The sequence below is a fragment of the Hippocampus bargibanti genome, linkage group LG11 (assembly GCF_051943395.1).
Source record: "Hippocampus bargibanti isolate YZ-2025 linkage group LG11, ASM5194339v1, whole genome shotgun sequence".
Taxonomy (NCBI): Eukaryota; Metazoa; Chordata; class Actinopteri; order Syngnathiformes; family Syngnathidae; genus Hippocampus; species Hippocampus bargibanti.
The window spans coordinates 8,459,479-8,483,751 of NC_142744.1; the positions used below are offsets into that span (position 1 = coordinate 8,459,479).

At 42.4% G+C, this 24,273-nt stretch overlaps 1 protein-coding gene across 14 annotated transcripts in view; it reads left to right on the top strand.

Annotated features, from left to right (window-relative positions):
- LOC148891393 (receptor-type tyrosine-protein phosphatase F-like) overlaps window positions 1-24,273 on the top strand; it is a 232,682-nt gene that overhangs the window by 198,748 nt on the left and 9,661 nt on the right. For 10 of the 14 annotated variants that reach the window (XM_089009063.1, XM_089009067.1, XM_089009066.1 and 7 more), the window contains 9 exons: window positions 461-618; window positions 7,434-7,546; window positions 11,514-11,546; window positions 12,511-12,608; window positions 16,297-16,420; window positions 16,490-16,665; window positions 21,077-21,196; window positions 23,185-23,339; window positions 23,420-23,705. In XM_089009063.1, coding sequence (XP_088865189.1) covers window positions 461-618; window positions 7,434-7,546; window positions 11,514-11,546; window positions 12,511-12,608; window positions 16,297-16,420; window positions 16,490-16,665; window positions 21,077-21,196; window positions 23,185-23,339; window positions 23,420-23,705 — 1,263 coding nt within the window. The remainder of the gene's footprint in view (window positions 1-460; window positions 619-7,433; window positions 7,547-11,513; window positions 11,547-12,510; window positions 12,609-16,296; window positions 16,421-16,489; window positions 16,666-21,076; window positions 21,197-23,184; window positions 23,340-23,419; window positions 23,706-24,273) is intronic. The other 4 variants (XM_089009070.1, XM_089009072.1, XM_089009076.1 and 1 more) reach the window with 1 other exon arrangement.

A 24,273-nucleotide genomic window follows, 5' to 3' on the forward strand; every position in this document is an offset into this window, starting at 1 on the left:
ACAGAAATACAAATATTTTATCTCAGACTAAATAATTGTTTATTCCTTTTGGGTGAATGGAAAACTGTCACAGAAATACAAATATTTTATCTCAGACTAAATAATTGTTTATTCCTTTTGGGTGAATGGAGTTATCACAAAGTGCCTTATATATGAAAAAAAGTTTTTAAATGTCTTCCATTGAAGGTGCGCCTTGTCGTGCGGTGTGCCTTATAGTGAGGAAAATATGGTAAACTCGGGTGAATTTGAAAGCATATTCAAGTGTTTCCAGTTTAATTTATGAACATTACAGTATATAATGCGAAATGTTAAATAGATGTTTACAATAGTTCTCTGTCCCCTTCCCTGCCTAAATACTGTAGTTGGTGCAAAGTTTAATTGTTTTACAAGTGAAATGGGAAAGATTACTATGTAATGTGTGAACATTCTCAAATCTCACAATTTCTCCCCCTCCCAACAGATGACGTTTTCGGCCAGTCCGTATTCGGACGTCATCCAGGTCACCTCGCAGTCGCTGCCTCAGGGTGCGGAGCAGACGGAAATGCTATGGGTGATGGGCCCCGTGTTCGCTGTGGTGCTCATCATCAGTGTCGTCATCGCCATCCTGCTCTACAAAAAGTAAGCGTCTCTCTTCATGTTTTGGGTGTGTAAATCATGACGCGATCATTGTGATGCTTAATTCTTCAGGTAGTTGAAGAACATCCACGTGTGGTTTGCTATATATTCTGTTTATTTTTATTTTTTCCAGTACATCCAACCTATTTTCAGTGGTCGAGATTTTTTTTATGTAAAGAATATCCAAAATCTGTGATGTCAAACAGGAATTGATTTTTTTGCCTGTGGGCGATTGACTTCAGTGGCAATACAAAAACACAACATAAAACTACCTAAAAAAATCTAGCTAGCTAGCTAGCTAGCTAGAAAAAGTGGTTTTTGTAAGTCCGAATGATGCTGCACCGTCCTCAAATTGGGCTGGAGGGCTTGAGTGCGCCAGCTTGCGCGCTCACTCAACTTGATCTATTTTCTGTCTATTAGCTAGCTATCCAGCTAGCTGGCTATCTAGCTGGCTACCTATTATCTATCTATATCTATCTATCTATCTATCTATCTATCTATCTATCTATCTATCTATCTATCTATCTATCTATCTATTAAATATCTTTCTAGCTATCTATTAGCTATCTCGCTAGCTATTAAATATTTCACTAACTATTTCCTTGTTCAGGTCTTGATGCCTCTATGGAGGTGTTGGGTGATAACGATCGACTAATTCGCGCTTGTAAATTAAATGTACTATTATTATTAATTCAACGGTGGAGAAAATATCATTTGCAAGCTATTTGCTATCTATTAGCTATTTGGCTGGGTAGCTAGCTAACTATTAGGTATCTAGCTGGCTGGCTATCTAGCTAGGTATCTGTTGGCTATCGATTGACTAGCTAGCTAGCTATCTTTCAATCTATTTGAGTTACTTCCGGCTTTAGTGAATGCTGGCGCGTGTGGCTGCCGCTGCTCACCCGCAGAAAAGCTGATCTGTGACCTTGAGAGTTTTAAAAGGCACTTATAAATGAAATGTTATTATTATTATTATTATTATTATTATTATTATTATTATTATTATTATTATTATTATTATAGCTAGCTATCATACTAAGCTAGCTATCTAGCTAGCTAGCTATACTTTATATAGGTCACGATAAATATGAGGTGTCACTTTTTTGGTGGGTGGGGTTGTTGCTGTTTGGCTATTTTCTTGACTAATTCCTCGACTGTTTGATGATCATCCCATCCCGATGAGTCATCGCATTTTAAATCAACAACCAACGGTATTCAAAAGTCAACCTGTTCTCCAGTCAGCCCGTACGCCTCCTCACAAAGACTTGATATCAAGCCTCGGATAATCCACCGCTGCGCCTCCATCGTAGCCCTTTTCTTCACACCGACAGATTGACAGGAATGAGTGTGGGCTGGAAGCTGTGAGAACCTTTTTGGAGTTTTTTTCTGTCAACAAAACCCACAAGGCGATAATTGAGTCCTCGCCAGAGAGGCTGTTATTGCTACCTGCATGTTTGCAAAACCCCGAGCCTGCAATGGAGTTGGGTTGTTTGTGGAGATGTAACATCTCATGCTTGACATTTTCAAAGAGCTGGATTAAAACAAGAGGCTAATAATTGCCTATTAATCCCCTCCCTCTCCTTCCCTCCTTTTTTTAATGAACGCAGCAAACAGGAGAGGTAGGTACTGTGACTCCCCATCAGTCATGTCTCCTCCATTTGTGTTGTGTGCTCTTTACTGTGGTTCTGCTTCCTCTCACGTTCAAAATTAAGACAAAATGGAGGGAAAGCAGACACAAAATGGGTCCGTCATGTTTGTTTGGTTTGACCGAATGTGACGCGCAACAGACTTCCGTCTTTGATAAATTGGTCAAAACAAGCCACGTGAAGTTAGTTTCCAACGCAGCACAAAGTCACTTATCAGTTTAGTAGAGAGGCAGAAAGCAGGAAAAGCTGTCCTGCGTTGCTGCATGCTTTGAATGTGGGATTTGAAGGGCCAGGTGGTGAACTCATATTTTAGTTACTCTTTCAAGGATGACTTGCACACATCGTCCAGCATCAAGCAAGCGACGGACACTTGTCCAGTGCAAAGCTGCGTGCTTTGAATGGGGAACAGCAGTGCCATCTTAACTCATTCACTGCCAGATGATGTGCAAAAATGTGTCCACTCCAGTGCCAGGGCTTTTGTCATTTTCAGTCATAGCAGGGCCCACAAAATATTGAGTTTTAGGACTACATAAACATTCAGTCAATCGTAAGAAACTGTAGACTCTCATCTTTCACAAGAAAAAAAAAAGTTAATTCCTAAGGCATATGGGTCTGGAGTTATCTGAGCTTGAAATGGGGGCGGCTGTACAAAATAGTACAATACATACATAAATAATTTTATATAGCGCTTTAACAACAGCTGAAGCTGTAATAAAGCGCCTAACATGGAAAAAAGGCAAATGCTGCCTCCTCATGGAAGGGAAAAAAATGCCAGAGGTCTGCCCTGAGCTTTATCGGCACCGCCTGCAAGAAAAAACATGGCATTAGCTCCATTTGCTCGGGGATTAATACAGAATGTAAACTTCTGAGGTACACACGGTTTTAGGCGCCATTGCGAAAAACAATAAAAGGTGTGAAAGGCCGCCGCATGCTTTGAATGGTGGAAAAAGAACAAGCGTTTGGGGCAGCAGGTTTACATGTGCATGTTCCTCGCACGGTCCCCGTGTTCTTCATCGCACCAGTTATGTCTGCCCGTGCTTTGCTTCTTTATTCATCCGACGTCTGCATGCAACCCTCCACCACCTCCCCTGATCCCTCCCCCATATGTGAAGACAGTATACCGAGGCAGCACACGGCGACAAAGTGGCCCATTGTCAAGTAAATGCCAGGCTGGGTGGGAAGGGGGGGAAATGCAGAAAAAAGACATGTTCCCGTCTTTGAAGATGAGATTATGCGCAGAGGGACATTCGTTTTTCCAGGCAAAAAAAAGCCTTCACAAAGGGCTTTTAATGCACTCATTAAGTAAACCGCTTACTGCACAAGCACGCGTGCAACTCACTTTGAGCATGACGCACATAACCTTACAGAAATGGCGGGAGGCCAGCACTTAAACCCTTTTGTTGCATTTGTTTCTTGAGATTGGCAAGCATGTTCTGGGGTCACGTTGACATAGGATGCTATTAACTCATTCACTGCCAGACATGTGTCCACTCTCATGCCAGGGTTTTTGTCATTGTCACTTCAATTCCAGAACCCACAGACTATGTAGTTTTAGAACTACATAAACAGTCAGTACAGCGTATGAAACCTGAAACTCTCTTCTTTCATCGGAAAAAAAATAGTGAATTCCTAAGTTATATGGGTCTGGAGTTATATGTGCTTGAAATGGGGGTGGCTGTACAAAAATACAATACATACATATTGAAAAAAAAATCAGAAATGAGTTAATTCCCAAGTTATATTGGTCTGGAGTTATAGGAGTTTGAAATGAGGGCGGCTATCCAAAATACAATGCAATACATACATATTGGTTTATATAGCGCTTTAACAACAGCTAAAGCTGGAACAAAGCGCTAACACTGAGGGACCTTCTGAAACTCTGCATTTCCTAGGTCATTTTGACGTAGTTTTGGGACACTTTAAGTCATTTTTATTTGTGTTTTGCATCTGACTAAAAGTATCAGGCTGCGTGTGTTGGGTATTAAAGATGCTATAAAACGCTTTTCTGATGTCAGTTAGGAAACAAAAAATGGTGTCTGTTGTCCTTTAAGACCCTGCCGTTTAACCCAACAGGTGTTGCGGGTTCAGGGCAGCTGTACATACGTCTTGAAAATCTGTGCTTTTATGGGGTGTGTTGAGACGTGTTGAGACGGGTGTCTCTCATTTGTAGTCCGAGGGCCTGTTAGCGAGGGCTGCACGCGCATGTCAACAGATGCCACCCGAACTGAACTTTACAATATGTGCAGCCTGTCCAACCGACAGAGCAGAGTTACACTCGACTGAGCCAAGCGGGGCCGAGTCTCCGCGAAGAAAGGACCAGGCGCAACGCAGGTGTTTTGAAAGCGGTCTCAATTATCCGGTATGGTGCTGATCAGCTAATTACAGCAAGTGCCTGTTTTCCTCTCACTCCGGAAAGACTGTAAACACAATGTGTTGTTGGCACACACGCGTACACGCACAACTGTGAAAATCACACATATGCACGTGGTCGCGTTCCCCCCACAGCAGCTGTCGTGTATCCAAACCGAGCTGAGACCACTCCAGGAAAATGATGGTGTTTCTATCACCATAATTGCATGACTCACGAGGCTAATGGGCTGAGGTCTCCCTGATCAACGGTATTCCATGTGTGTGTACGCCCACGGTTAGGATGTAGGGGGGGGATCGCCAACTTCCTTTTTCTCCTTCTGTCCTCCCTCGATGCCTTATATTTATTTTGTACGGTGCTAATCAGGCCACCAAACAATAGCCCCTTCCTAGCCTCCACCGCGCTGACAGGCGTTGTCGCTGTGATACAGCATTGACGAAGCGTTAGTTACCATAGCTCGTTCGGCCATTTCTTTGCTTTCGCTTTGATCATTAACTCATTCATTGCCAGACGTGCAAAAATATGTCCACTCCAGTGCCACGGTTTTTTGTCATTTTCACTCAAATTGCAGGACCCACAGAATACAGATGCTGCCCTACTTACGAACAGTCGAGTTATGAACAACAGTACATACGAACATTTTTGTAGTAACATATGCAGTATTCTCTGCAGTTGTACAAGTACATATCTTTATAGAGCATATATTTTATGACATGTTTATTTTTCAGTACAAACCAATACAGGTTTACTTATGCAAGCCTTAAAGGACAACCGACATCTCCGGACAGGTTGTGTCCATAATTTGTAAAATGGCTTCAAATGACTTCTACTGAGCGTAGTTTACAAAGATTCCACCGCATATTGCTATATTTTACATTTTAAGACTCGTGCTGAATATTGCGGAAGTCTTGTTTTTGAGTTGGTGACGAGTCCGTATGTGACGTCACTGAAGGAACGCCCCTCAGCGAGAAAGGACATACCTTGCATCTCCTCAATGCATTTTGCAATACTTTGTTTGGTCTGAAAACTTCGTGTTGATCCGTGTTGATGGCAAAATTAGAAGGAAAACACATAAATAACACAATGGTGAATACTTGTGTGTGGCACAGAGCATCTATTTGATATTCACCGACAAAAATTGTAAGGAATTAATCAGCCCGTTTCCACGGAGCTTTGTTGCCCTCTTCTGCCTCTTTTCGGTGCTACATCCCCCCCCCCCCCCCCCCCCCCCCCCCCCCCCCCCAGATGACACACATTCGGTGCTACATTTTCGCCCTCAAAATGACACGGAATAAATTCTTTAATCGATTGCAAACATGTATGCTTTCCTCTTCAGAACTATTTGAATCATATTCAAAACTGGATGAGTAACAAGAAAGCATATTCTCAGAATCTGAAGCCATTGTTTTGATTCTCGAGCAAGGCAAGACGTCTTGCCGTGACACCACAAACATGGGGGCGGGACCTTCTGAAACGGGCCACTTCCGGTTTCAAATTGAAGTACTTTTTAGACACTTTAAGTCATTTTTATTGGTGTTTTGTATTTGACTAAAAATATCATAGTGCATGTTTTGGTATTTTAGATGTTATAAAACTATAAAAAAATTTCTGATGTCAGTTAGGAAACAAAAAAGTGACGTCGGTTGTCCTTTAAACACACTTACATAAATCTTAAACATACTTATACATACTTCCTCCCAACATTCGTAACATCGATTCTCTTCCCACCTTCAAGTCCCATCTCAAAACCCACACATTTAAAATTGCATTTTCTGTGCAGCTCTCTCTCTTGTTTCTATTTTTAATTGTATTTTATATATTGCATTGTATTTGTGATTATATCTTATTTATTATAGTACCTATGCTTGTCTGTGACTGTAAAGTGTCCTTGAGAGCTTTGAAAGGTGCCTAAAATGTAATGTATTATTATATAAGCCTTAAACATATATTCCATACAAAATATAGCACTGAAGCAACTTACAAACAAATTCACCTTACGAACGACCGTTTGGAATGTATTTCGTTCATAAGTTGGAAAGTGTCTGTGTTGAGTTTTAGGACTACATAAACATTCAATTGAAGTGAATGAGTTAATTGTATATACCATGTCGAAGGCAGTATATCATGGTTCCAAATATGGGGAATTTATCAAGGGAAAATGTCCTACAGGTGCGCACATACGCCATGATAGGTCAGATTTTTTTCGTATGCTATGTTGGGACATTTTGGGGATGTACAGTTTTAGTTTTAATCGTCTTTGATTCATGTGAGAAGCCCGTTACTTAATTCTCTCCATTGTCACAAGTTACACTTGAATTAAAAGTCGCTAGCATTGCTAATAACTTCAGCTAACCACAGTTAGCCTTCAAGGGAAAACTCCAGTTCTTAACACAAACGTACCTTGTGGTTCAGCCAAACCGTGACCTGTCCCCGAAGATCATCCAACGACCATATTTGAAGGAAATTCCAGCGAAAAAAACATTTTTAGTGAGTCAAGTCCAATGAAACGCTGATCCAGCAAGGGCGTTCACTCAAAACTCAATCATGATGATGAAAATGATAGTAACAATAATTGTCATAATTATCCATATTTTGCTTGGTAGAAGTCTTCCGATTGTCTTTGATCCACCCCGATATTGTCAAGGGGACCCCTGACAGCCCCAATTTTCTCTTTGTCATTGCATCAAAAAATAATCAATGTCACTCTCGTCATCCTGTCATTTCCACTTAAGCGAACAAATGAATGTCACGCAGTCGGGTGGCCCCTTTAATGCCACGTTGTTGTCGTTTGTTTGTCTCTCCAGGAAGCGGGCGTCGCCCCTGCCCAAGGACGAACACTCAGGTGGAGTGAAAGACTCCCTGCTGGGCAACTCCTCCGACCCCGTGGAGATGAGACGGCTCAACTATCAGACGCCAGGTAGGAAACAACATCTGCGCCCCCCCCCCCTCCCTTTTTCACCTTCTATGGGTGTTGTTGACATATGTTTGCGTTCGCGCCAACCTGCGGCTGTGAATGTGTAGACTAATTGGTTTTCCTTAATTAGTCAGTTGATCCCTGCAATTAAATTACTCGGCAGGATTTTGTAAGCTATTTATATCCCCGCACCAGTTAAATAAATAAATACATAGATACATACATACATACATACATACATACATACATACATACATACATACATACATACATACATACATACATACATACATACATACATACATACATACATAAACAAGTAAATAAATAAATAAACAGGGTGGGTGATAAAGGCATTATTAATGAAGCAGGAATCAAGTAAAAACAAAAAGGTTCTTTAATTTAGGGACAGCACAAATTGCGATCCCCCACAACCCCGAAGGGCACGCAGGGGGTAAAAGCCAAAAGGAAAAGAGAGACATGGCGCGTGTTGGGAGAGCTTTTATAAAGACGGACAGGATGTGACGTCATCTAAAGGCAGGTAGGATGTGATGTCATGTAGAGGCGGGAAGGACGTGACATGTCAGTAAGTCCAAGAAAAACAAAATGATGCAAATGGAAACAGAAAAGATGTTTTAAAATGTGTTCGGCTAGCGAATTGCCATAACAGTGGGACTACATGCACATACACGCACATACCGTCGCTTGAAGCTAATATGCTAATAATGCTAATCCACAACAACAACCAACAACAAAGCTGCGTGACCTTGGTGGAAGCTTATCAGTAATGCTGGGATTCCTCCCCCCCCGCACCCCCTAACCCCCTCCGGCAAGGGGAGGTTAGATTTAAACCAAACATTAAAAAAAAATAATAACAAAATAAATAAAAAAAAAACGGCATTGTGACAAAGGCTTCAAACACTTTTTGATACAGAGAAAAACCTGTCACGGTTGCTGAGTCATTTAGCCCCCCACCCCCTCTTTCTGACAAAGCTAACTAAGTCATAAACAGATCATTTTTCAGCTATGTGCAGCCTCTTGCACGACAAGGGTCGAATGCCGGTCTCAAACCACTCCACTTAACACCAACTCGTGCGTCCACATAAAAAAACAAAAAAAACAATTGCATCACAGCTTTTTAGCCAGTCCATTTGGAAACCATCACAATCCTGTTACCATTCCTGAGTCTTAAAAGACAACCCACGTCACTTTTTTGTTTCCTAACTGACATCAGAAAAACATTTTATAGCATCTAAAATACCCAAAACGCGCAGTATGATAGTTGTATTCAAATGCAAAACACCAATAAAAATGACTTAAAGTGTCTAAAATCTGCAAAAAATCTGCAAAAAAATTGGGCATTTTCAGAAAGTCCCGCCCCCAGTTCGTGACGTCACGCCAAGACGTCTAGCATTGCTCTCAAAACAAAACAATGGCTTCAGATTCGGAGAAGATGCTTTCTTGTTACTCATCCAGTTATGAATATGATTCAAATAGTTCTGAAGAGGAAAGCATACATGTTTGCAATCGATTAAAGAATTTATTCCGTGCCATTTTGAGGTAACATTGGGGGGAAAATGGATCACCAAAAAAGAGGCAGAAAATGGCGACCGAGCTCCTGTGAGGAATTAATCAGCCCGTTTCCACAGGCCGATAAATTCCTTATATGGAGCTTGGTCGCCCTCTTCTGGCTCTTTTTGGTGCAACATAACGTTTTCCGACCAAACAAGCACAGCAAAATACATTGACGTGATGGAAGGCCTGCTACAATGTGTCCTTTTTTTCAGTCAGGGGCGTTCCTTCAGTGACGTCACGTACGGACTCGTCACCAACTCAAAAACAAGACTTCCAGAATATTCAGTGCGAGTCTTAAAACGTAAAATATAGCTATATGCGGTGGAATCTTATTAAAATACGCTCAGTAGAAGTCATTTGAAGCCATTTTACAAATTATTGACACAACTCGTCCGGAGACGTCAGTTGTCCTTTAACTTTTGGAGCCCCCCACCCCTCCTCCCTCTTTGAAGCCTTTCACAAAAGCAAAACAAAGATTTCCAGCTCTGCCACCGTCAACGCGCAGTAGCCGAGCGGCAAGGTTTAGTTGGTGTCGGACCTCAGCCTACTACTATCTCTCTCCTGCCCCCTACTCCATGCCTCCCTCTCTCACCCTGAGCCCTCTCTCCCACCTTACAGTTACCACCCCCCTCCCCCAACCCCCCGCCGTCCCCTTACCCCCCTACTGGTAATGAGTCGCTACCGCCTCTGATGTCAAGGTGAGCTCGGTGGAGGGGAACAATGGAGCTGAGAGAAAATGTCAACCCGGGAACTCATACACACGCACACGCACACACACACACACACACACACACGTGCATGTGTGCGTGCGTGCATGTATACATTCCTTCATTGGGGCGCTCATGTTATTAGAGTCCATATTGACACACACACACACGCACACACACACACACACACACACACACACACACACACATTCTCACATTCTCTCAGCCTCTTTGAATCCCTGCAGAGGAATTAGGCAGCGCCGGCGCTGTAAAGGATCCCTGTTCTCCCCTCCTCCCACTCCACCTCTTTTTCCCTTTTGTCTTCCATTTTCCCCTCCTGTTTGATAATCTTTTTTTCTTTTTCGCTCTCTGCCGCCCCCTTGCTTTGGCGGAACGCCAACATTTGATCTCAGTCTTTTCTCTGGTCGTTTCCATAAGAGGGATTATATTTTTCAAAAATTCACCCAAAGGCGTGTGAGACTTGCGCCATTGTTTCTTTCTCTCTTTGATTTGATTGTTCCATAGCGTAATAGCATCTTGGTTGTAATTGTTGTTAAGTGCACCCATAAAATCTAACGTGTGGTGGTGATTAAAAAAAAAATTCTAAATGAACACGGCGATCGGCTTTTTGTGATATCCAAATAATCAGTTCAAAACCTTTTCTGACATGACCTGTGAAGCTCAGTCGGAAAAATATGTTTATGAGAAAATGGGGGTCGCATAAGTGTGCACACCCTCTTACATCTGGGAGTGGGAGTTATCTCCAGCGTTAACCAATAACGTGTATTTTGTCTTTGCATTTTGTATTTACGGCCTTGTAAATTCTTTTATCGCCTTGGCCTGACAAATCCCTTTGAGTAATAAGATCCCTCTGATGCCGGGGAAGCTCCCCCTTGCCATCTGCTCTAAGATGTGCCTGCAGAAATGTCATGAAAAGCCCCCACCCCATTCCCCCCCTCACTTATAAAAGGAGATGTAAACTTATGCCTTTTCTGCAAATTTGAGTTTTTTTCAGACCTGTTATTTGGTCACATAAATAGTGGCAAAAAGATTTTATATTATTATTATTATTAATAGTAGTAGTAGTAGTAGTAGTAGTAGTAGTAGTAGTAGTATTGTTTATTTATTTATTATATATTTTTATGAAACCTTTTCTGGAAAATTTGGTCACATAAATAATGGCAAAATATGTTGTATAGTTATTATTAATAGTAGTATTGTTTATATTAGTTATAGTAGTAGTTATTAGTATTGTTTATTTATTCTATTTTTTTTTAAAGAAGCCTTTTTTGGAAATGTTTTTTTTTTTTTGTCACATAAATCATAGCAAAATATGTTGTTATTATTATTAGTAGTAGTAGCGGTGGTAGTAGTAGTGTTTATTTTTTGTAGTTATTTGTAGTATTAGTATTATTCGTATTGTGTATGTATGTATTTATTTATTATATTTTTGGAAGAAGCTTGGAAGAAGAAGTTTTTTTGTTTTTTTGTTTGAGAGGCTGTTTAACAAAACGGCACCACTAGCCTTGATATCCGCTAGCTAGAGTTTGAGCCACGCTGTGTTTTTTACAGAGTAAACTTGTATCCGGTAAACAACGTTCCAAACGAGCAAATGCGAAGACGTACCCATTGAGCGACTCTTTGTCCTTGATTACTTCTTTCCTCCATGACTTTCGTTTCTTCCTCAGGTCCCAGCACTCATCGCAGCCCCAACACGCCAAGTTAGTGCGCTATGTCACCCAAAGCCCCCCCAAAAACCCTCCCACCACCATAACCTTGCCTTCCACCACCACAGTACAGTTCAGTAAAACCCTCGCTTATTTATTCTCTCTCAAACAATCAATTTGAGTACTGAACGGTACTGAACCTTGGTGGCAGCGGGTGTCAACCGTGTTCGTCACTCGCCCCATTTTATGTTCCCCACATCACAATCCCAAGCAGTCTGTCCATCCGCGGATAGCCGGCTGTCTTCCACCTTTACCTTCCATTTCAGTCAATGGCGGCGTCAGGGCAGTGGGATGAAATGGAACGGCTATCGTGTATTTTGTGGAGGTGACGTACTAGCAAGATGGGCGATGAACCCGGCCGGCGCCCACTTTGTGATCTTGCGCGTTGGTTCTCGGCAATGTGTTTTAAGCCAAGATCAAAAGCGCATGGGGGAGAATTTGTGCAAACAGATTAGCAGTAAATCGCCCCAATAACTGTAAAAAAACAGCAAGAGCGGATGGTGCTGTGTGATGGGAGGGGGCCCTTTGGCAAGGCGGGGGGGGGGATCTTTGAAAGTAATCCAGGCCAGGCGCTCCAAGCTGTGCCAAAGGATCCTCTATTGTTAGAAGAGATATTTTCAAAGAAATGAGTTCTGGCTGGTGACCAGTCACCCCCCACACCCCGCCATTCCCCCGCCGTAAAATAAGAGTGTGACTGATCCGTTGAGACTGACGGGAGCTCTCACTCTCTCGCTTTCTCTCTCCGTAGCTACATTAGCTTCCGAGCCCCAAATCCGCGGACGCATGCCTCTCGCCCCACAATCACTCATGCCCTCCCCCCCGCCTGTGTCCTCGCTCGCTTCGTCATCTATCGTCACACAAGCACACGCATCAACGCCACCTCATGGTCCTGCCCAGTTTTGTGACATTCATCAACATTTTCACCTTTTTTTATCTTTTTTTTTTTTTGTTCTTTCAGGGATGCGAGAACACCCGCCCATTCCCGTTGCGGGCCTCGCTGACCACATTGAGCACCTCAAAGCCAACGACGGCCTCCGTTTCTCTCAGGAGTACGAGGTAAAGATCTTTTGGTGTACAGTGTACTTCCGGTCTGCTTGGAATCCCCAAAACCGACCCTCACCTGCCCCGTTCATTCCACAGGGGGGTGTCAAAGCACTTAAAATGGACGCCGTTGGTCTGTTTGCATTGATTTGGGTGTGTAGGTGTCAGTCATCAAATATTATTGACACAAACTGACATTATTGACACAAACCGAATTTATATGGCACCTGGGGTACATTATTCAGCTCACATTTTGGGCATAAATGATTTAATAAATGTTGGGGAACCCAGGGAAATTCTGTGGACTATTGGGGCATCAGGAGAGAAGAAAAAAACTTGACTCCCTGTTTCCTCACACAAGATACATTCGGGGACCATCCAAAAAATATGACATCTGGATTACGCTTAACAATGACAAAGCAAAATGCCACAAGAGGGTGTCAAAGTATGACTTTTTTTCTGCTTTTGGAAGAAAGCAAAAACAAACTTGACTTCCTGTTTCCTCACACAAGATACATTCAGGGACCATCCAAAAAATATGACATCTGGATGACGCTTAACAATGACAAAGCAAAATGCCACAAGAGGGTGTCAAAGTATGACTTTTTTTGGCTTTTGGGATAAAGCAAAATACAAATTTGACTTCCTGTTTCCTCACACAACATAGATTCAGGCACCATCCAAATAATAGGACATCTGGTTTACGCTTAACAATGACAAAGCAAGATGCCACAAGATGGCATCAGTCTGACTTTTTTTGCTTAGGAATGAGCGTAAAAGACAGGAAATAGTTTTTCAACCAATAATACAAGACAATACAATACGTATTGATGTGTATATAGCGCTTTAACAACAGCTGATGAATAATGGAGGAGTTGAAAAATACAAATGTGCGAATATGCGGAGGTCTGCTTAAATCTCTCTCCTCCGCGAGACCCCCACCCCCTGCTTTCAAGCCCACTTGCAGGAGGTTTGTGCCGCTTTGATCCCCTCCCGACGCTGCTTGATTACATTAAAAGCCGTTGCGTACTGTTTTGTTTTATTTTTTTTCTTCCTTTTTTTATACACGATACTAGCAGGTGGTAGGGACACAAAGGCAATCAGCAAGTGTCTCAATGTGCGCATCTCGTGATGCAACTCGGCAAGGGATTACCTCTCGTCTCATCCTCGATAAAAAGTAGCAAGAAAAATTAGCATTTAAAGTGGCGTGTTGCTTTGGAGAGTGGCGAGATATCCCTGTGTTCAGAAAAAAAGCCACCGGAGTGGATTTTTTTTCTGTTTGTTTGTTGAAATCTTTCAATCTGTTTTAGCTATCACTGATTGACTTGTTGAATTGATTGAAAAACGATTGGGCATTTCCCCCGCAGATTGGCATTTGGAAACTATTTTGAGGCATTGATGGCGTTCGCCGAAAATAACTAACACTGGCTCGCAAACCGCCTCTAAAGCAGAATATGGCCTTTGCGCGCCGTGTTTGTATCAATGACTCTGAGTTGGCTGGGAAGCGGAGCGCTATGACGACGGGCAGGCGGCCCGGCTTTGGTCATGACCGAGCAAATGAAGGAAACAATGGCCTCTGTGGCCTGGCAGATGGTGCGAATGGCCCGCACGCCACATGACATCGCATGCGGCGCTTTGTCAAAGCCAAGCCTCCGCTTGCCGTTTTGGACACTTTTGACTGAAAATGGCTAAAAAAAGAAAACAAGTGTCATTTGTAGTTTTATGCCACAGTTGACACATTCATAACAATGTTCATTTTTGTCCATATTGGATACAAAACCCCAAAGCTCCCAACTCCAAAGCAAACTCGCTAACCGTGACCCCGCGCGCTATTAGCTAGCCCGATTCTGATCCCCAAGTTGCACGCTGGACAAATTGCTGTTATCGTTGCAATTCTGACCATATTCTTGTACTTACTTATTTATTTATTTTCGTCGGAGCGCAACCAGATCGATCGGCCGGGGGATAGGCGAAGACGTCCTATCGCCCTGCCTCGATCATGTCAGCAGCGCTCTTATTATTTGCTATTGATCTCTAGCCAGCTGCTGTGCTGCGGAGGCCCTTCTGCTAAATGAATAAACGAATGACTACATTTCCCCGCGTCAAACTTTTGTTTTGCTTGACAAGTGCACCTGATATGTAGCAAGAAAATGCTTCCTTAAATGTATTTACCATATTTTCCGGTGTATAAGGGGCTGCCAAATATTTTCTTCAAAAGATGACCTTGCGCCTTATACGCAGGTGCGCCTTATATGTGAAGTAACACACATTTGACACATAGAGGTAGTGCGTAACCCCAGCCTCTACTGCGCCTTATAATGTGGTGTGCCTTATATTTGGAAATCATTTATATATTTATATATTATACAGTGATACCTTGGCTTACGAACTTAATTGTTTCCCAGAAAGTGTGTGTAAGGCGAAAAGTGTGTATTCCAAAGATTAATTTCCCATAGGAAACCATTAAAATGAGAATAATCCGTTCCCAGGTCCATATAAAACATAATTTTCTACTAAATAAGCCTTAAAACTACACAAAATATATTGATGAAAAGGTTTCTTCAGCCGTCATCTGTACCTCTTTGACGGTGTCGGAAGATAAGAAGAGGTATCACTGTATTTAGAAAACCTTTTTTCATTCACTGAATTTCATTCACAGCCTTATAGTTCTGTGCGCCTTATATGTGGAAAACGTTTGAAGACACCATTCATTGGGGTGCGCCTTATACTCCAGCGCACCTTATACACCGGAAAATACAGTACTCATTAAAATGGCTTCCGCGCACATTTTTAAATGGAGAACTCTAAAACGTGAATCATCCACCTTGGGGTCAGCCACTAAATATTGATGGAGCGGTCGAGATAATGAGAGGTAAACACCAATTATTGCCATTTTTCTCTGATCTGACACGTTTGGATAATTAAACATGCCCCATGTCAAATTGACCTAAACAGATCAGATGGCAGGCGGGGTGGGCTCACGGTCTCAGATTCCATTTGAATCAAGATACGTTTTTTTTTCATGTATGCTCTTAACTGATTCACTGCCAGACGTGCAAAAATGTGTCCACTCCAGTGCCAGGGTTTTTGTCACTGTCACTTGAATTCCAGGACTAACAGAATATTGAGTTTTAGGACTGCATGGAAACTTTAGACTCTCCTCTTTCATCAGAAAAAGAGAGAAAGTTATATGGGACTGGAGTTATCTGAGCTTGAAATGGGGGCGGCTGTACGAAAGGAAAATGCTGCCCCTTGTGGGAGGAAAAAATATTCTTTCATCAGAAGAAAAGAGTTAATACCTAAATATAAGGGTCTGGAGTTATCTGAGCTTAAAATGGGGGCAGCTGGACAAAATACAATGCAATACATACATATTGGTTTATATAGCACTTGAACAATAGCTTAAGCTGGAACAAGGTGCTAATCATTAAAAAAGAGAAATGCTGCCCCCTTGTGAAAGGCAAAAACATTGCCAAAGGCCATGGCCAGTGAGTTATCGGCACCCAAGCATGAAAAAACAAAACCAGAACAAACTCGGGAATGGAGCTCTGTCATATTTTCAATTCCCGAATAAACTCGTGAATGGCAGTGAATGAGTTAAATTGAATCACTACACCCTAGAAAAGTCTTGATCATCTTAAGGGTGTGCGGGTCAACTTGACCCGCTGTCTGTTCATGTTTCGGCATCTCCTCTCCTCCTTAGTCGATCGACCCGGGCCAGCAGTTCACCTGGGAGAACTCCAACATGGAAGTGAACAAGCCAAAGAACCGCTACGCCAATGTCATCGCTTACGACCACTCCAGGGTTGTGCTCACTTCCGTTGATGGTAAGCGCAAGAACACCAAAGACCTTTCGCAAGGGAAATATATACTCATCCCCTCACTTTACTTCCCAGCGGTCCCGGGCAGCGACTACATCAACGCCAACTACATCGACGGCTACCGCAAGCAGAACGCCTACATTGCCACGCAGGGGCCACTGCCCGAGACGCTGAGCGACTTTTGGAGGATGGTGTGGGAGCAACGATCCACCACCATCGTCATGATGACGCGACTGGAGGAGAAGTCTCGGGTAAGTTTGGGGCTACACTGCCCAATGAAACATCACCTTTTTTATTATTTATTTTTATTCCTGACACATTAGATCAAGGGTGTCAAACACAATTTTTGCCACATTGTAGTTAGAGTAGGCGGCCCGGTAGTCGAGTTTTTAGCATGGCGCTTCACAGTGCAGAGGTCGTAAGTTCAAGACCCGGTCCGGCCTCCTTGTGTGGAGTTTGCATGTTCTCCCAGGGCCCGCGTGGGTTCCTTCTGGAGCACAAATTGAATTAATCTGGCGGAGGATTATTAACTCATTCACTGCCACTCCCGAATTTATTCAGGAATTGAAGTGAGACGTCCAGCGCCATTCCCGATTTTGTTCGGGTTTTGTTTTTTCTTGCTGGGGCTGGCGATAAAGCGCTGGTCAGACCTCTGGCAATGTTTTTTCCCTTCCACAAGGGGGCCGCATTTCCTTTTGGTCCATGTTAGCACTTTGATACAGCTTCAGCTGTTGTTAAAGTGCTATAGAAATCAATATGCATGTACAGTATTGTTTTGTATTTTGTACAGCCACCCCCATTTGAAGCTCATATAACTCCAGACCCATATAACTGAGGAATTAACTATTTGTTTCTGATGGAAGAAGTGAGTTTAAGGTTTCTAACGCTGTATTGAATGTTAATGTAGTCCTAAAACTCAACAGTCTATGGGTCCTGGAATTTTAGTCACAATGACAAAAACCCTGGCACTGGAATGGCCACATATTTGCACATTGTCTGGCAATGAATGAGTTAATGAATAACTAGTTTTCACATTTGAAGTCAGAAACAAGGACTGTTATTGTGGTTTACATGGGACAATTTGAAATTTTGATTCGGAAGTTTGATTTGCTTTGGTGGGCCGAAGAAAATGGTGTGACTGGCCAGATTTGACCCCCGGGCCTTGACTTTGACACCGGTGCATTAGATGAAAAATACAAGGAAATTCTATACATCCATTTTTCCGTTCTGAAATATTCATAAAACACACCATGTTTGATGTTAAAAACACAAAGTGTGTCACATTTTTAATATTAGTATTATTTTAATGACAACATCCAGGCGAACGGCTGGATGTTATCATTAAAATAAACAGAAGAAGAAACGTAACAAAGTACTTCAATATTCCCGTCCCCACAAAGTCGATGTTTTTGGATTTCGGTCCGCTTCCTAATAAAGACGCTGAACGCAACTTAACCTTGGCGGGGGTCTCCTAATGAGAACCTCAATTGCCAGCTGCGACATCCACTCACGCCGGCGGCTTCGGCGTTCAGAAGCTTGGCTCCTCTCTTTATTCGCCACCTGCTTGCGCTTCCGTTGGATTTGTCAGCTTGATCAAAGTCAGTTTGCAGACACCGTCGTTCCCAAAAGTTTCTCTCGGTCTCTTTTCCTGCTGCACCTGTCTGCCAGACGGATTTCCATAATAATGAGTATTACATTGTTCATTCATTACCGCGACACATACACACACACACACACACACACACACACACACACAATCCTAATATGTTTTTGTAGCCACCGTCGACTTTGCGGCTGGTGTTTATGCTCCCCGCCTGCGCTTGGCCCTTGAGACGACGGAGGGGGAAAGAGAGAGTGAGGAAAAGAAGAAAAAAAAACAAAAGAAGAAAAAAAAACTCTTAAGTTGAACTTAAGAGGATTGTCACCCAACATTTGCGCGCTTCCAAAAATAACGCCAACCTAAAAAAGACACACATTTAAAAAAAAATAACATTGAGTAACTTTTTTTCCGCTAAAATGTAACCTTCATGTAACAATCACAGTTTTTGTGAGGAAGGCAAAAAAAAAAAGCCTAACGAAGCGGCTCTGGCGTTCCATCGATCAGCGTAAATATAAATAAAGCCGAGCGCCTTTGTCAGGTACGCGCTCGACAGCAACCAAACATCATATGTTTTAATTTAGCAGCGCCCGGGGGCGTCGCTCATTTAGGGAAATTGGGCGACGCGCTTATGAAAGCGACGCGTGCTCTGTCATACGTGTTGTTTTTTGTTTGTTTTTTTTTGGGGGGGGGGGGTTGTTATTCGTGGTTTTTTTTTGTGGGAAATTTCATTCCACAGTGGTTCACCAAAATTAAACTTTCTTTTCACTATCAGGAAGTTTATTTGTGTATTTTTTTATGCGAGGGGTCTGCCATTTTGTTTTGAAGCTGCCATTTTCCTTTTGTTTTGATGAAAATGTACTTTTGGTCAATGTCCCGATTATTATTAGTATTATTTTTTTTAATTCAGCCCCAGAAGCAACTTGGCAAAATTAAATTTGTTAGGTGTGCTGATCAGGAAGACACCCACACAAAATTATGTCCAGACTCAATAAGTCTGTCATTTATCTATTTATTTATTTGGCAGTGTGCCTATTTCAGGATCATTTTGGGAGAATTGGACATTTGTTAGCAATTATGGAATACCGTATTTTCCGGCGTATAAGGCACACCTAAAAGCCTTGATTTTCCAATAGTGGTTTGCCAAAATTAACCTTTCTTTTCACTGTGAGGAGATTTTTTTAATTTTATTTTATTTGTTATTTTTTGGGGGGGTGTCTGCCGTTTTGTTTTGAACGTGCCATTTTCCCATTTGTATTGGTGAAAATGTACTTTTGGTCAATGTCCCTATTAATATATTTTTTTCATTCAGACCCAGATGCAACTTCGCAACATTAAATTTGTTAGGTGTGCCGATCAGGAAGACACCCACAAAAAATTTTGTCCAGACTCAATAAGTCATTCATTCATTCATTCATTCATTCATTCATTCATTCATTCATTCATTTATGTATTTATTTCTTTACATATTAATTTATTTATTATCAGTTTATTTACTGTATTTTCCGGTGTGTAAGGCCATCCCAAAAGCCTTGATTTTCTTCAAAAGATGACCCTGCGCCTTATACACAGGTGTGCATTATACGTGAAGTAATATTGAGCCTCAACAGGTCTGGCAACGACTGTCAGCAGCCATGACTCCATTTCTACCTTTAGAAGAAGTGGTGCGTAACCCCAGCCTCTACTGTAGCGCCTTACAGTTTGATGCGCCTTATATTTGGAAAACTTTTAGATATTTCTATATTATATTTGGAAAACCCTTTTCATTCATTGACGATGCGTCTTATAGTCCAGTTCGCCTTATATATGGAAAATGTTTGAAAATACACAATTCATTGGGAGTGCGGCTTGTACACCGGAAAATACGATATTTATTTATGTATCAGTTTATTTTTTTATTTATGTATTTGTTTGTTTGTTATTTTTGGGTGGTGAATCTTTAAGGGTCATTTTGGTAGATATGTACCGTATTTATTGGAGTATCACGCGCAACATTTTCTTCCTAAAAAAGAACTCAAAGTTTGGGGTGCGTTGGGTGTGCGAGGCCTGGGGAAAAAAAATCTCTATATATATTTAATGCTTTATCCCTTATAACATTTCCATAGCTATTCTCCAGAGTCGTGATTTGTTCCACCTTCAGCTGTTGTTAAGGTGCCCTTCAGTTTCGATTTTTGGAAAGACCCGCATCACGCGCATTCCTTTTTTTTGATTGTTGATTAGCATTTCTTTCGCTTACGCTTCATTTCGTTTCCTCGCCTCGCCCACACTAAAACGTGAGTTAAGCATTGCTGTTTTGTGCAATTACCAATATCCAGAGTTTTCAATTCAGTGTTCTTCATATTTTAAAAGAAAGAAATAGTCTTTTAAAGATGGGCATCAGCAATAAAATGGACGGCACAGAAGACGACCTACTGCGGAATTCAGATTCTGAAGAAAGTGAATAACTTTACATTATCAAAAAATGATTTTTTTCATGGACACATGTGTTGTCACTTACAATACTTGGTCTGAGCCGAGAAAAAGTGAAACAAAATTTTATACTGATTTTTAATTGAAAATTAGAGGTGCGCGTTATACACGTGTGCGCGTTAATATAGTTAATTTGTTAGAAATTGTGGAATATTCAGAAAATTCAGCTCTTGAAATAGTCCCATAAAAACAAGCCTCAACACTTCATTCCCTTTCATACAATGAAGATTTCAGAAGATTGTATGTTTTTAAAGCGACGAACGAACCCTGTCAAAAAACACTGCCCTCCGCATTTGCCTCTGCAAAAAGCAGACGCGGCAAAGGCCCGCGACCCACCTGACAATTAGCTCCATGCAAATGATTACAAGCCGCTCAAAGAGCAAAGTGGCCTTTTCAAGTGCACTTTTCGCACACGCCCACAGGTGACAAAGTGCATTCCCTGTTTTGGTTGTTACCGAGTTTTCAGCTTTTAATGAGACAGCCCACGTCGCCTCCCACCCCACCCCTCCAATGTTCCCTCCTTGTTCATCGGTGCTACTCTCTCAACGCTATAATCTTGTCCTGATGATACACCCCCTATTCTTGACCCCATCCAGGTGAAGTGTGACCAGTACTGGCCAGCGCGAGGAACCGAGACCTACGGAATGATCCAGGTCACCATGCTGGACACGGTGGAGCTGGCCACTTACAGCGTGCGCACTTTCGCACTCTACAAGGTACGAACGACGGTGAACTTTTACTTTTTGATGCCGAAGCGAAATTTACAGATTTGTGGTTGGAAAGGAGTCACTTGGATCGACTTCTCTGAGAATGCGACCACGTTTGAAGCGTATAAGACTGAACAAGCTTGGCGGAGGGGACGGGGTGTAGACTAAATTTTTTTGATTTTCACGTGGTTAAGTTTCTTGAATAAGTGTCCAACTTTTGTGATGTAAAATAAGTCGCCCCATCTTCAAAAACTCACCCAGTTTTGCCGTTGTTTTCGTGAATGACCAAAAAATGTCCGCCTTGTTGTGTTTACACATTGCCTAAATTCATGGGAATTGAACTTTGGCAAAAGTGAAACACTATAAGAAGACATTTTAATGAATCACTGCGACATTTGGATTGGATTGACCTTTATTAGTCTTGCAGTGGAGAAATTTAAATTTCACAACTGCAAAGTTATGAAAGGAAAGAAAGAAGTCAAAAAACAAAATACAGGAGTTACCGAGAAAAGCAGCGACTCACGCGACGCCATCTTGAAGTCAAAAGAACATTTAGTAGAATCGAAGCCCCGCCCCCTTTTTTTTCTTTTGAAGCTGTTGCTCTAATATGGCAGCAAAATTTGATGACCAAACAAAAAACTGAAAACTCAAATTATTTCGACTCCACAAGTTTGACCAAATATTTGGCTGCTGGCAGCTTTTAACTCATTCACTGCCATTCCCAAATTTATTCGGAATTGAAAATATGACATCGAGCGCTGTTCCTGAATTTGTTCGAATTTTGTTTTTTCTCAAAGGGAGGTGCCGATTAAGCTCTGGTGAGACCTCTGGCAATGTTTTTCTCTCCTACGAAGGGGCAGCATTTGCCTTTTGTCCATGCTGGCACTTTGTTTCAGATTCAGTTGTTGTTAAAGCGCTATATCAAACGTATGTATTGCATTGTATTTTGTACATTTGCCCCCATTTCAAGCTCAGATAACTCCAGACCTATATAACGTAGGAATTAACTTATTTTTTTTCTGATGAAAGAAGAGAGTCTCAGGTTTCTTACGCTGCATTTAATTTTTATGTAGTCCTAAAACTCAATATTCTGCGGGTCCTGCAATTTGAGTGACAATGACAAAAACCCTGGCACTGGAGTGGACACATTTTTTCACGTCTGGCAGTAAATGAGTTAATATTCATAAAAAAACGATGTGAGTGCACCGACGGGTCTGGAATCTCACTTCAGTACATCCCCATTTCTCCTTTTTTTTTAACCTTCCCAAAAAGGCTTCTCATACGTAATAAGGGAACGGGCACCATCGCCTGGCTGTGAATGAGTTAATTGCTCGAATAGTTGACTTCGCTGGTTGTTGTTTTTTTCTTAGAAAAAAAGTAATTAAAAATGTAAATCTTAATTTTGGCTGACACAAAGTTCACCATCAACATGCTTTCTTTTTGCTTCTTTTGAAAAGACAATTTTCAATGTCAATTAAACCTACTGTGGCTGTAGACGGTTCCCCGCAAGCAAAGACAATTCTCGTGATTTTTATTATTTTTATTATTTCCTGAGAAACCACAGGGCGCAGGGGGGTTTCTGGGAGGAGTGGGGCCTTCATTGGAAACTGCACCTCATCTCCACCGATAGCCACTTGGATGATGACAGCCTTGAGAATGACTCCGATCAAGACCTTTTCAAAGACAAAGTCAGCTTTATTGTCAAATATGCTAATATGCATGACATACAGCACAGATGAAATTACTGTCCTCTCGGACCCAGCGTGCAAGGCACTTAGACAGACTTATAATTTTGTAAGGCGTTGCGAGGAATGTGTGACAATTAAAGCGCTGGAGCTTTTCAAACGAGAGCCGAGTCCCGTCATCCAAGCGCTTTGTGACCTTTAACTTCTCTGCCGTGTTTCAGCTTAACGCGATCCGTTTTTGTTGTTGTTTTTTTTCCTCTCCTTTCCAATGACATCCCCCAGCTTGAACACATTATTTCTCTGTTTTCGTAGAACGGTTCGAGCGAGAAGCGAGAGCTGCGGCAGTTTCAGTTTATGGCCTGGCCTGACCACGGCGTGCCCGAGTATCCTACTCCCATTTTGGCTTTCCTGAGACGCGTCAAAGCCTGCAACCCCCCGGACGCCGGGCCCATGGTGGTGCATTGCAGGTGAGTAGCGAAAACATGCTAGCGCGTGTGCCACGACATCGACTTTAACATTGAACTGGTGGTCCTCCCTGTCACCTCAGCGCGGGCGTCGGTCGGACGGGCTGCTTCATCGTAATCGACGCCATGTTGGAGCGCATGAAGCACGAGAAGTCTGTGGACATCTACGGTCACGTGACGTGCATGCGGGCCCAACGCAACTACATGGTGCAGACCGAGGATCAGTACATCTTTATCCACGAGGCCCTGCTGGAGGCAGCCACGTGCGGCAACACGGAGGTGCCGGCGCGCAATCTCTACGCGCACATTCAGAAGCTGACGCAGCCGCCGTCTGGCGATACCGTCACCGCCATGGAGCTGGAGTTCAAGGTGAGGGAAAAGGATAACATACCGGGTCGGAGAGGAAAAATACCCCTTTGGCTTACAAACTTTTCGGTTTACGAACATTAAATTTATGAAAATTTTACCTTGGCATACAAACTTTTTTCGGGATACACACGGAGCTGCCTCAATGAGGGATGTTGTTCGCGAACGAGCCTGTTCTTCTAACAACAAAATGGCAGCCGACTGTTTTTGTCATCTGTTCCCCGCCCCTAGTCATCGGTTAAAGCCGTGATTGGTCAAGAACGCAGCAGTGAGGGGCATGGGGTTTACAGATAGCGAGAGAGTGAAGCCGTTCTCCAATAAGAAAATGGCTGCCACCTTTTTTTGTCCTCTATTCCCCGCCCCCAGTCTTTGGTTAAAGCCATGTGAGCCAGTGAGGAGGTGGTTTAAACATTAAAGAGACAGGCAGACGGCAGTGAGAGAGTTTCAACTTTGATATTTTGATTCAAAGGCAGAGTGTAGACTGCAAGGTTAAAATAACCCGTCAATCAGGCTCCACAAACAACCCGCACAAGCCATCTGTAGACTTGATGCAAAAAGCTATCAACCCAGC